This window comes from Hemiscyllium ocellatum, chromosome 19 (assembly GCF_020745735.1).
Source record: "Hemiscyllium ocellatum isolate sHemOce1 chromosome 19, sHemOce1.pat.X.cur, whole genome shotgun sequence".
In the NCBI taxonomy this organism is placed as follows: Eukaryota; Metazoa; Chordata; class Chondrichthyes; order Orectolobiformes; family Hemiscylliidae; genus Hemiscyllium; species Hemiscyllium ocellatum.
Window position 1 is genome coordinate 63340944 of NC_083419.1, and position 13357 is coordinate 63354300.

The 13357-nt window shown below is 46.3% G+C and overlaps 1 protein-coding gene across 3 annotated transcripts in view; it reads right to left on the reverse strand.

The window, feature by feature from the left end:
• svopl (SVOP-like) overlaps positions 1–13357 on the reverse strand; it is a 164778-nt gene that overhangs the window by 36601 nt on the left and 114820 nt on the right. For all 3 annotated transcript variants that reach the window (XM_060840005.1, XM_060840006.1, XM_060840007.1), the window contains one exon: positions 8735–8798. In XM_060840005.1, the coding sequence (XP_060695988.1) occupies positions 8735–8798 (64 nt within the window). The remainder of the gene's footprint in view (positions 1–8734; positions 8799–13357) is intronic.

The window sequence follows — 13357 nt, forward strand, 5'->3', positions numbered from 1 at the left end:
GTAACTTTTAAAAAGTTCTGCGATTTACGTATGAAAGAACTGAAACCAACATGGTCATTCTAAAAGATGAGAGACTTAACAAACAATCCAGGTTTTCTTCAATATATAATTTCAGTTACATCACACTGTAAACATTTGCTATAAATTCCGTGTCTTACAATCTTATACTCCACAACCACCTGATGAAGGAGCAGTGCTCTGAAAGCTAGTGCTTCCAATTAAACCTGTTAGACTATAATCTGGTGTTGTGTGATTTTTAACTTTGTCCACCTCAGTCCAAAACCAACTTCTCCAAGTAACTAAAGACTCTTCCACCCTGGCTATACTCTCTTCCACCTTCTTCCGTCTGGCAGAAGAGATAAAAGTTTGAATATACTTACAAACAGATTCAAGAACAGCTTCTTCCCCACTGTTATCAGACTTTTGAATGGACCTGTCAAATGTTAATTCTGATCTCTCTCTCTCTCTCTCTGTGCACCTTCTCTGTGGCTGTAACACTGTATTCTACACTCTGTACTGCTACCCTGATGCACTTTGTATGGTATGGTCTGCTTGTAGAGCACACAAAACAACACTTTTCACTGTATGTTTTTACATGTGACAACATTAAATCAGATGTTGGATTGTTATACAGAACTGAGAAAGGCACAAAAACTTTAAGACAGCTAGAAGACATTACAACATTTCATACAGTAGCATAAGAGACATATATCTTACTCTCTGTTCAGAGAGCAGGAAGCAGTCAGTTAGAGTGTTTGACTGCTTCACAGCCAGTCAACGAAACACTTAATCTAACAGTAATCTGCACAAACATGTCGTCCAGACAGCAAATGGAAGTCTGAGATGTCACAGTTAGCTATTTATAAATTTCCAGATATTCCGTCTCCACAAGAAGCCAAGTCTCTGTGGGTGAACATATAGGAAACCACACTAGGTCCTGGTGGCAGCAAGTGAAGCTGATGACAGTAAGAATGAGAAGTTGGTCACAGCAAGTTGGTATCAGCAAGGTAGGGCAAGCCAGACAGAGAACAGCCAGGGAATTCCTAGAGGCATGGCATTCATCCACAAACTCCATCATCAAACACATCGACCTGGACCCAATATACCAACCACTACAGCGGACAGCTGAAACTGACACCCAGAAGCGGCAAGGACAGACCACTATAAATACCGGAAGAAACATCAAAGAAGCGCTTCGCAGGAGGCTCCAGAGCACTGATGATGTCGCCTAGCCAGGGGACGAAACGTTTGCAACAAAAACTTCCAGCTCGGCGAACAGAACCACAACAACGAGCACCCGAGCTACAAATCTTCGCACAAACCTGGTATCAGCAGCTGAAAGGTCACATTTCATAACCAAAGCTGAAGGCTACAGCTACACTAAAGCAGACAACCAGAATAGCGGAGCAGTTGTGAATACACTGTCTTTCTCTTGAAAACAATAAGAGGCCACAATGTGTCCGATTTAAAGCCATCGCAGATTACAAGATGCCCAAGACCATTCTGATTCGGATGAACAGTTCCTGCTTAGAAGACACCATTCTTACTGTTGTTATGGCTTACCTCTTAAGTCACCAGTTGCTTCCAACATTTTGTCATCCTTAGAAATGGTGTGAGAACAGAAAAAAGGCAGGCATGACATCACTCCGATTCACTCGACTTGTTGCATAAATGCTACATTTTGGTGCAACACAATCATTTCTTTTGGAGGAAAAAAATATAAAAAGAAAGCAACAAACTCTAAATCAGCAACCAAGAGAGAAAGAAAAACAAGAGAAGGAATAAAGAAAGAAACATGACATTGCAATATAATTTCTTTTGTGTCCTGGCAGTTGTTGCCGTGTTCTTCCAGCCCACTTCTTGCCTACCTTAAAAAGAGTACAAAGCTGCATTGTAAGGATAGAGCTGAAAATGTGTTGCTGGTCAAAGCACAGCAGGCAAGGCAGCATCTCAGGAATAGGGAATTCGACATTTCGAGCATAAGTCCTTCATCAGGAATGAGAGAGAGTAGCCAAGCAGGCTAAGATAAAAGGTAGGGAGGAGGGACTTGGGGGAGGGGCAATGGAGGTGGGATAGGTGGAAGGAGGTCAAGGTGAGGGTGATAGGCCGGAGTAGGGGGAGGGGGGGGGGGGGGACGGAGAGGTCAGGAAGGAGATTGCAGGTTAGGAGGGCGGTGCTGCTGAGGAAGGAGATGTGGCTGTGGTAACGAGTCTGTTTGAGAACGTGGCTGAAGAGTTTCTGTGCAGAGGAGATGACCTGGGGGGTGCAGTGAGAGAGAGACTCACTGAAATCCTTGTAGAGGGAGGAAGAGAGCTTCTTCAAGGAAGGCATCCTTGCAAGAGGATTCGCAGTAGGTTAAAATCTGTGAATCCTCTTGCAAGGATGCCTTCCTTGAAGAAGCTCTCTTCCTCCCTCTACAAGGATTTCAGTGAGTCTCTCTCTCACTGCACCCCCCAGGTCATCTCCTCTGCACAGAAACTCTTCAGCCACGTTCTCAAACAGACTCGTTACCACAGCCACATCTCCTTCCTCAGCAGCACCGCCCTCCTAACCTGCAATCTCCTTCCTGACCTCTCCGTCCCCCCCCTCACTCCGGCCTATCACCCTCACCTTGACCTCCTTCCACCTATCACACCTCCATCGCCCCTCCCCCAAGTCCCTCCTCCCTACCTTTTATCTTAGCCTGCTTGGCTACTCTCTCTCATTCCTGATGAAGGGCTTATGCTCGAAACGTCGAATTCCCTATTCCTGAGATGCTGCCTGGCCTGCTGTGCTTTGACCAGCAACACATTTTCAGCTGTGATCTCCAGCATCTGCAGACCTCATTTTTTACTTGTAAGGATAGAGGGTAAGCATGCAAACATGGATTGCCAATCCAGTGACATTCTTTTCAAATTTCAGTTCTTCACTTCAGAGATCAACAAATATCTGTTAAAGATAAACAGTCAAACATCTTCTCACTTTAGGAACTGAAGGATTGCAATGAATAAAATATTGATATTGTGAGGGATAACTGCAAAGATCCAGACATAATCTTTCCATTTTTAGAAGATTGGCTTTAAGTGCGAATCAACATCAGTCAACATAAAAATGTTGACTGATGTGTATGCCAATGCTGATGCATCAACCGACTCAACCTGTCCACCCCTCTCACCCACTCCAACCTCTCACCCTCAGAACGTGCAGCCCTCCACTCCCTCCGCTCCAATCCCAACCTCACCATCAAACCCGCAGACAAGGGAGGCGCGGTGGTAGTTTGGCGCACTGACCTGTACACCGCTGAAGCCAAACGCCAGCTCGCGGACGCCTCCTCTTATCGCCCCCTTGACCACGACCCCACCTCCCACCACCAAACCATCATCTCCCAGACCATCCAGGACCTCATCACCTCAGGGGATCTCCCATCCACCGCCTCCAACCTCATAGTCCCACAACCCCGCACCGCCCGTTTCTACCTCCTGCCCAAAATCCACAAACCTGCCTGCCCCGGCCGACCCATTGTCTCAGCCTGCTCCTGCCCCACCGAACTCATCTCCCAATACCTCGACACGGTCCTGTCCCCTTTAGTCCAAGAACTCCCCACCTACGTTCGGGACACCACCCACGCCCTCCACCTCCTCCAGGATTTTCGCTTCCCCGGTCCCCAATGCCTTATTTTCACTATGGACATCCAGTCCCTGTACACCTCCATCCCCCATCACGAAGGACTCAAAGCCCTCCGCTTCTTCCTTTCCCGCCGCACTAACCAGTACCCTTCCACTGACACCCTCCTTCGACTGACTGAACTGGTCCTCACCCTGAATAACTTCTCTTTTCAATCCTCCCACTTCCTCCAAACTAAAGGAGTTGCCATGGGCACCCGCATGGGCCCCAGCTATGCCTGCCTCTTCGTAGGATATGTGGAACAGTCCATCTTCCGCAACTACACTGGCACCACCCCCCACCTTTTCCTCCGCTACATCGATGACTGTATCGGCGCTGCCTCGTGCTCCCACGAGGAGGTTGAACAGTTCATCAACTTTACTAACACCTTCCATCCCGACCTGAAATTCACCTGGACTGTCTCAGACTCCTCCCTCCCCTTCCTAGACCTTTCCATTTCTATCTCGGGCGACCGACTCAACACAGACATCTATTATAAACCGACTGACTCCCACAGCTACCTGGACTACACCTCCTCCCACCCTGCCCCCTGTAAAAACGCCATCCCATATTCCCAATTCCTTCGTCTCCGCCGCATCTGCTCCCAGGAGGACCAATTCCAACACCGCACAACCCAGATGGCCTCCTTCTTCAAGGACCGCAGATTCCCCCCAGACGTGATCGACGATGCCCTCCACCGCATCTCCTCCACTTCCCGCTCCTCCGCCCTTGAGCCCCGCTCCTCCAACCGCCACCAAGACAGAACCCCACTGGTTCTCACCTACCACCCCACCAACCTGCGCATACAACGTATTATCCGCCGCCATTTCCGCCACCTCCAAACGGACCCCACCACCAAGGATATATTTCCCTCCCCTCCCCTATCAGCGTTCCGCAAGGACCACTCCCTTCGTGACTCCCTTGTCAGATCCACACCCCCCACCAACCCAACCTCCACCCCCGGCACCTTCCCCTGCAACCGCAGGAAATGTAAAACTTGCGCCCACACCTCCACACTCACTTCCCTCCAAGGCCCCAAGGGATCCTTCCATATCCGCCACAAGTTCACCTGTACCTCCACACACATCATCTATTGCATCCGCTGCACCCGATGTGGCCTCCTCTATATTGGTGAGACAGGCCGCTTACTTGCGGAACGCTTCAGAGAACACCTCTGGGCCGCCCGAACCAACCAACCCAATCACCCCGTGGCTCAACACTTTAACTCCCCCTCCCACTCCACCGAGGACATGCAGGTCCTTGGACTCCTCCACCGGCAGAACACAACTACACGACGGCTGGAGGAGGAGCGCCTCATCTTCCGCCTGGGAACCCTCCAACCACAAGGTATGAATTCAGATTTCTCCAGCTTCCTCATTTCCCCTCCCCCCACCTTGTCTCAGTCGGTTCCCTCAACTCAGCACCGCCCTCCTAACCTGCAATCCTCTTCCTGACCTCTCCGCCCCCACCCCACTCCGGCCTATCACCCTCACCTTGACCTCCTTCCACCTATCCCACCTCCATCGCCCCTCCCCCTAGTCCCTCCTCCCTACCTTTTATCTCAGCCGGCTTGGCTCTCTCTCTCTTATTCCTGATGAAGGGCTTATGCTCGAAACGTCGAATTCTCTATTCCTGAGATGCTGCCTAACCTGCTGTGCTTTGACCAGCAACACATTTGCAGCTGTGATCTCCAGCATCTGCAGACCTCATTTAATACTCTAATTTATCCTTCCAAACTATATGTAGGCACTTTAACAGCCAAAAATGTCAAACCTCAAATCAGTCAACTGTATTAGACATGATCGTTTCAAAATGGGAGATGTGGTAAGAATGCCACAAGACAAAGGTGACTTCAAAAGGTTTCTTCAACTTTTTGGCATTCAGCACATAATCTCTTCTCCTCACTATCTGCAGTCTTTTGGTCTCACAAAATGCCATGTCTTTATGATAAAGTTCACGAACATAAAATGCTAAGCTACTTGCGAAGATTTTCGGAAAGCCATTTTAAATCCACATGCTATTCCGTGAGACAATGGTTTTCTCTCACTGGTAGCTCTAAATCTTGGAAGACAAATCCACTCAGTCTTTCCCTCACACAATCCACCACCTGATCACATGTACACAATGCATCGTTAGAAAGAAGGGACAGAATGGTACAATGATCAATGAGCATGAAGACAGATATCCCAACTTGAACCAGAACAAAGCATCAGAGTACAAGATCTTCATGTGAATATATGGGTCCAGCGAAAGACAGTACAGTGTTCTATCCCAGCTCAGGTCATACACACTGACACAAACAATGGTCAGAATTTACAATGAAAAAGACAATACATTTGAGGTGTATATGACAAACTATCAGTCATACAGCCAATGACTCCAATGCTGAATGTATCCCACAAGGCAGCAGCCATATATTGATAACACATGATACAAATCCAACCACAATGAGTGATGGCACACCACTCAATAAAACTGTAAACAACATCAGAAATTGCTGGAAAACTCAGCAGAGCTGGCAGCATCTGTGGAGAGAAAACAGTCAACATATTGAGTCCAGTGACTCCTTTTAGAATGGAGTTCTATGTATAAAACATAATTAATACTTAAGTGTAACCATATAACTCACTGGTAATGTCCCTGCCTTTGAGCCAAAGGTCCAGGTTTAAGTCTCACCTGCCTTGGAGGTGTGGTATGACATATCTGGGAGGTTGATTAGGGGTAGCTATAACATGTGTGTACAGTAAACTGAGGTGTTGTATTGTTGTGAATAATTAGTTGTTAATAAACTTCTAGGAATCTGCCTCAATACGAACCAGGCTCACTATGTTACGTGTCATGTGAGTCACATCACATGATAGTCAGGCAGATTGTGGAGAGAGTGAAAGTAGACTTAACATTTTGATTGAAGGTTTGGCATCTGGCATGGAGAAAGAGGCTAAATAACCCTTCAATCAGATTGAGTAAAACAAAAAGAGAGAGAAAGTTATAACTACTGGTAAAAGTAGTGTACAGGGAGTATAAAATACACAGAGAGGAGGATAGAATATAAGAGTGAAATGGACAGGTTATGTAACATTGCACAGAGAAAAGGTTAGAATACTGTGCTAAAGCATAACATTTTAAAATAACACCAACCCGACACAGATATTGAGAACAACAGAAGTTGTTCATGGTGAAAAATGCTCAAGATGATATACACCAGCCAGTTTGTGAAGAACATTAAAAAGATGAGGAGAGAAAAACAGGTCCACAAGGAAAATAGATTAAAGGTTACCTTTCGACATGATTCTGTTTAAGACAAGTGTGTTGATGATTCATTGAAATTCTGAATTTCCTTGTTGTTTCAGTAAAAATAATGTAAAGGCTAAAATAAACCACAAACAATAAGCAAACAACTCATTCCAATCATCCTCTTCTATTAACAATATTCTCCTCAGTCCATCCTTAGTGTCGTGCTTTAGACGTATGTTAACACAACACAGATATTATAGTTCCAAGGGGTCTTTTTCTATATTGTAAACCACTACAGTTCTATGGGGGCAATTTTTGACTCACTTGTACCCTGTTTGTACTGAAAGAAAGGACTAATAATCAAAATAAAATTAAATGTTATGTCATTACAATGACTACAATATTGAAATCTGTGCTACTTGTTCATTTTGGGCAAATCTGAACCCTCGTGACCAGACCCTCAATCAGTAACAGGAGGCGGCTTTATGTGTATCAGACCTCAGGGTGGGAGGATTAATTCCCTGTTCTGGCCAAGATGACAGCTCTAGGGGCTCTCGTAGCACAGGAGACCCAAGTTCAAGTCCCACCTGCTCGAATGGTGTATCATAACATCTCTAAGCAGGTTATTTAAAAAGTAGCTCTATAGCAAACAAGAAGTGGTTATTAAATTATTACATTTTGTCCCACTGCTGCTCACCAGTTTTATTTATTTAGTGAATACAAATACCCGGTGCTAAGCAATATCATCCTCATCTGCTGAGTTTGAAGTGAAATTTTTACCACTTTTGTTTGGGTGGGACAGGGGGTAAGATAGTCCTTGGGAACATGCAGGATTGCTTACGTCTCTCTGCATGTGCTTAACGGCTCTTACTGAGGGTCCAGCAGTGATAGCACATAGGTCCCACCTTGTTATGAAGCTGTTTTGTAAGGATCACTCTCAGGATGGTAGTTCAAAACCTACCTTGCGAATGATAGGGATCTTCATAAGCTTACGATTGACCTCCTGAAGGATGGCTGCTGTTAGATTCTAAGCAGGGAGGGTTGCTTCATTTGGAGCACCAATGTGGAAATGGGCAATAGGTGGGTTTTACGAGTGATGATGGAGTGGGTAAGCGAGGTGCCCCATGCATAACTTCATCATCAATTGATTGATACTCCAGACTTATAAATGGCCGCTGCCATTTAAAGAAACCAATGGATAAATCAAAGTGGTGCTTTCACAGGAGTCTTCTTTTCCCTCCTGTTGTTTGCAGCTTTCATGACCACGCACATCACCCCACACACAACTGATGCTGTATCTCTGTGTATATATGGTGCTGCTCAATGTGAAAGGACTTTTTTTTAAGCCTCAGCCCTGTGCAAATCTCACGTCCAGATCGGCAGGTTACCAACTATGACACCTGCCTCCGCCTGGCAACTTGCTGACCACAGGTTTACAGTTTGGTCTGCCATGACAATCCACCATATCCCACACTGACCACTCCATATAGTAACTACCCACCTGATCTCAATGTCCACCTCATCTCTACCCACACCATATATTGAGCTCATTGATCCATTCATGAGGCGGTCTTGATCAGAACTGGGCATTGGGATTAATCTGGTTTTTGAGTATTTGTGTGGAACTTACCTGAGATTAGCTGCCCATTAAATCTCCCTTTTGATCACGCTCAGGCCTAATTTCACCATTTCCTTTTTGAAGGATTGAAGAAAGTATCACTTCAGCCAAGAGACACAAGTGACCATTTAGGCTATCATTCAACTTTAGGCTGAGAAACAAAATCTCTCCTGTACCAAGGCATCAACGGTTGAAGTCTGACCACTTCCTTAGCTTTTCCGAGCGCTCACACTTTCTCACCTGTCCCAGAGGCAAAATACGACCTCGATATTTGGACGGCATGAACTCAGTCATGATAATAAATCTGTACAGAAGAAAATAAAATTGATGTCACTATTTCAAACCATCATAGAATGTTGCAGCACAGATGGAGGTGATTCAGTTCCTTGTAACTGTGTAGGTTACACCAGGAACACGAACAGAACAGAGTCAAATATAAGTAACACACAGACAACAAAGAACAACATAATCCCTATTCAACAACATACAATCTACACTTCATCAGGAACAACCAACACAGTTTCTGAAAGTCCTTATCCAAACATGAAGAATTGAACAAGTTCTCTTGAGAGAATAAGTGTGAAAATATTGAATCACCTGTAAAATATAATTTTCTTTCTTTGTTGTTTCATGGGATCCAGATGTTGCCTGCATTTGTTTTCCATCCCTGGTTGCCCTTGAACTAGACCCTTTCAGAGGGCGGTTAAGAGCCAATCACGTTGCTGTGGGTCTGGTGTCACATATTGGTCAGATCAGGTAAGGATGACAGATTCCCTTCCCTAGGAGACATTAGTGAACCAGGTGGGTTTTACCACTTTCGGCAATAGTTGTCATGGTCACCGTCATGGAAAGAAGCTTGGCATTCCAGATGTACTAATGGAGTATAACTTCCACCAACTCGGATGGTGGATTGACATGGCACTTTTATCTGACATCATGGCCTGTGGTACAAATCTAATCAATTAAAAAAGGGATAAATTGTGAGCTGAATCTTACACCCTTTTGGCTCAGTGCAAATTGTGTTGGGTTTGTTACAGGGATTCTTGCTGTAAGGCCCAGCGAAGTTACTTGCTGCATCTTACCAAACTCATTTCATTAACCACCTACCCCAGCACCATGGTGTCCCTCACATTTAACTCTAGCCCTATCATACTGAATGGAGTTTCCGCAATAAGTTGCCATTCCTGGGGATATCTGCCAAAAGACCAGCATTCAATGTTCTCTTTATGCTATGCAGCCACCCAAATGGTCCATACAGAAAAAATATAGGGATTGTAGTGGGATTCCTTGCGACTGCACCATGGTTGAAAGGTTACTGTGCATGTGGACAGGTGTTGGCAATGTGGGTTTGGTCCTCAGCAGCAACATAATGGCACAGCAGCTACAAAGGCACATTGTCCGTGGCACATAGCAGGCATGGCTGACACTCTCTCACCCTGGTCATTGCTCAAACACCAGGCCCCATGCTTTACCTGTCCATAGCTATAAATTATCTGAACACCCTAAGACTCTCCTACTCTGTTCCCAAAGCCCAAGGGCAGCACGGTGGCACAGTGGTTAGCATTGCTGCCTCTCAGCGCCAGAGACCCGGGTTCAATTCCTGCCTCAGGCGACTGACTGTGTGGAGTTTGCACGTTCTCTCTGTGTCTGTGTGGGTTTCCTCCGGGTGCTCTGGTTTCCTCCCACAGTCCAAAGATGTGCAGGTTAGGTGGATTAGCCATGCTAAATTGTCCCCGTAGTGTTAGGTAATGGGTAAATGTAGGGGAATGGGTGGGTTGCGCTTCGGCGGGTCGGTGTGGACTTGTTGGGCCAAAGGGCCTGTTTCCACACTGTAAGTAATCTAATGGTCACCTGCAGCTTGTCATTGTCCAGTTAGGGAATGAATATCACCGGCAGAGAAGCAATGGGACAATTCAAACACCTGCTTTCACTAAGAGCCAGCAAAAGGAAATATGGCTCCATCTTGCCCCCACCAAATGCCAACAGCTTGTCCTTGACAGTCCATGGTATTCTGCTGCATCCAGGCGCCACCTGCTGGAACTGGGTGTCAGTGCAATTCTGCCTACCTTGTCAGGCCTGATGCAGCTGAGCTCTGTCAATGCACCAGCTCAGCATCCTCATCGTTCTCCCCAGATGCCTCCTCCCGTTCCCGTTCCCCTAGATCCTCAGCATCTAACACACTGCCTCGTTGGCTGCTCCAAATGGGTGCAGCACATCACATCACAGCCCCCACTCCCCACTGCCCATTTCCATGTCCCCTTTTCCCTCAGCTGTACCCCAGCAGCCCATTGTCACCCATCCCCCACTCGTGCAGCGCCTCCACATTGAATTTCACCCCCAGCTGCCCCCTGAACCCCGACATTATACCTTCATGTTGCCCACTCTGCTCCTCTCCATGCTGCCTGTGTAGGCCGTGGTGATGTTCAGCTCCAAAAACAGTTCCTCCTCTCGCTTACCATGCTGCTGTACGTCCCCCCTACTACATCTCTGGATCTGCGCCATCACTATTCTTGTCCTCATCTCTTTAATGCCCCCAGCCTCGACTCACCCATCCCAGTTGGCAGTGAACTCTCTGCTGTCCCTACAGACCCCTCTTTGCAAGCTCTTTAACAATCAACAGACTCACCCTGACGACTGCATTTACCCCCGGCCTCTGACTGAATTTGACTAGCTTAAGACAGGGCATGGATGCTGTGAGAATTGGATGCTAATTGAGCAAGTGAGCTGCAAATCCGTGAGCCTGGTTGTTGTTTGTGCTCACAAAATGTCCTGGCTGCAGTCTTTCAACATTTCTTGCCAGTGTGCCCAGTAATACCAGTTTGTGCTTCCAGAACACCCTGCCAGTGTATCGAAGAGGTAGCATGACGATTATTTAGCATCAGCCTGGACAAGGGGTGCATACAGCTGTTTCCCATGGATCATGCCCTGAGCAACATGGAGACTCCTCACAGTGAATATTGAACTGAATTCGCCTGGTACAACTCTGAACTGAATGTCAACAATTCACAATGGGTAGCTTGTTCTGTGTGTTCGGGAAGTTTGGAAGTTGACTATTAATGAGGTGAGTTGGGTCATTAATGAGGCATTTATCATGCTATAATTCCCCTAAACTTCCCAGCAAAAAACACACCTCACTGCTGGTAAAAGATAGAAAGTAAAATGCCTTGCTGAACTTCACGTTTGATTGTGCTGCATGGCTGAGACTCCTGTAAGATTCTGTCCTGTGTTTCCAATGATCAACTGAAGAATAGAAATTCAGACCACACTCCTGCAGCATGACCCAGCTAGCACCATCAGTCCCGTACTCACCCATATGACATGAATGTTCAGGTCACTATTGAAGCAGGGTATGTTTGTTGCCAAAGCAACTGCAGGGGGCGCTCTCACCACACATACAGTTGCTGTGTCTGTAATGGCAATGCATCCCAGCAGGAACTTTGTAATAAGTTGTAAGGGAATTTGTTCACTGTGAAAAACTGCATTGCAAAAGGCAATCTGGCAACTGATCCATGAAGGAGGAAGTGAGGACTGAGAATGCTGGAGTCCATTTTTAAAACAAAGTGCTGTCAGTGGTGAAATTGTAGGAACGATAAAATTTGGCTGCAGGGGGAGTTGCATCATTAGTACCCCAAGGTCAGCAAGGGACAGTGAGGGCTCAAGGAGGGGACAGGAATGCAGGGGCTGGGGAAGTGTGTGGAGAACTGGAGAATAAAGCAAAGGAGAGGCAGCTACCATGGGTGCATAACTTCTGGTTCTGTTGGCAGTGCAGTGTGAGTGCAGAGCGAAGGTATCCAAAGCAGCGACTAAAATAAACAAAACTGCATGCATCATAACTAACTTTATTTAAACGACATGGAATGCTGCATTCAAACTATACTTCCACCCCATTTATTGGATTATATGGTATAACTTACAAGTAAAAGGTATTTGGGCCATAACAAGTCATCAGTTATTATGTTTGAGATAGATTATATTTATACAGTACCTTTCAGGATCTCAAGATGTCTCCAAACACTCATCGACAAATGGAGCATTTTTTAAAAATGTGGTTGCTGCTGTGATGTAGGAGACATGGCAGCGAATTTGCCCACAGCAAACTCCTACAAGTAGCAATGTAACACTGACCAGATGATCTGCTTTTGTGATGTTTACCAAGGAATAAATATTCACCTGGAAACCCAAAAAAGCTCCTCTGTGCTCCAAAAGAATGTTATGAAGTTTTTACAGACCCCACTTCAGGCAGCGGTTTAACATTTTGTCAGAAAAGGCAATGCTTCAGACGGGGCAGCGCTCCCTGATTGAACTGGAGTGTCAGGGCGTGGCCCTCTTGACCCGGAGGTAATTTAGCGAATAACTGAGTTGCAGCAGAATCCATGGGCAGAGTTCCACAGAAGCTTTAGGTGTCAGCTTTGGATCCTTGGAGTTGCTAACACCCTCAGTGATGGCAGCAACAGGCCCTCCTGCCTGACCAAGCGGGCAAGGTCTCAGCAGATAGCTTCAGCCGAGGAGTTACAAACAAAACTGAGTCCAATGTCATAAAAGGATCATTGATCTCCTGAGACCTGCAGGCAGAGTTAATAGCACGCTGTACTTGATGTAACTTGGCCCACATGAAGGCATGAAGCAACGAAAGTGTGTGGTTTGGACAGGTCATGCTTTGTCTTAATGTCTCCAGTACCAGATGGAACATGAGATGGAGTGTGTGTCTGCATGCATGCGTGTGTGTGTGACACCCCTTCCATGCTGTGAAAGTTGTACCAGTTTTAGCACAGAGTGTGTCTTTTGGGAATTATCAGTGAGTTGCCATGGGACAGCTCGCTCATAAAGGCATTAGGTGGCCATTGAATTGGTACTGAAGCCTTT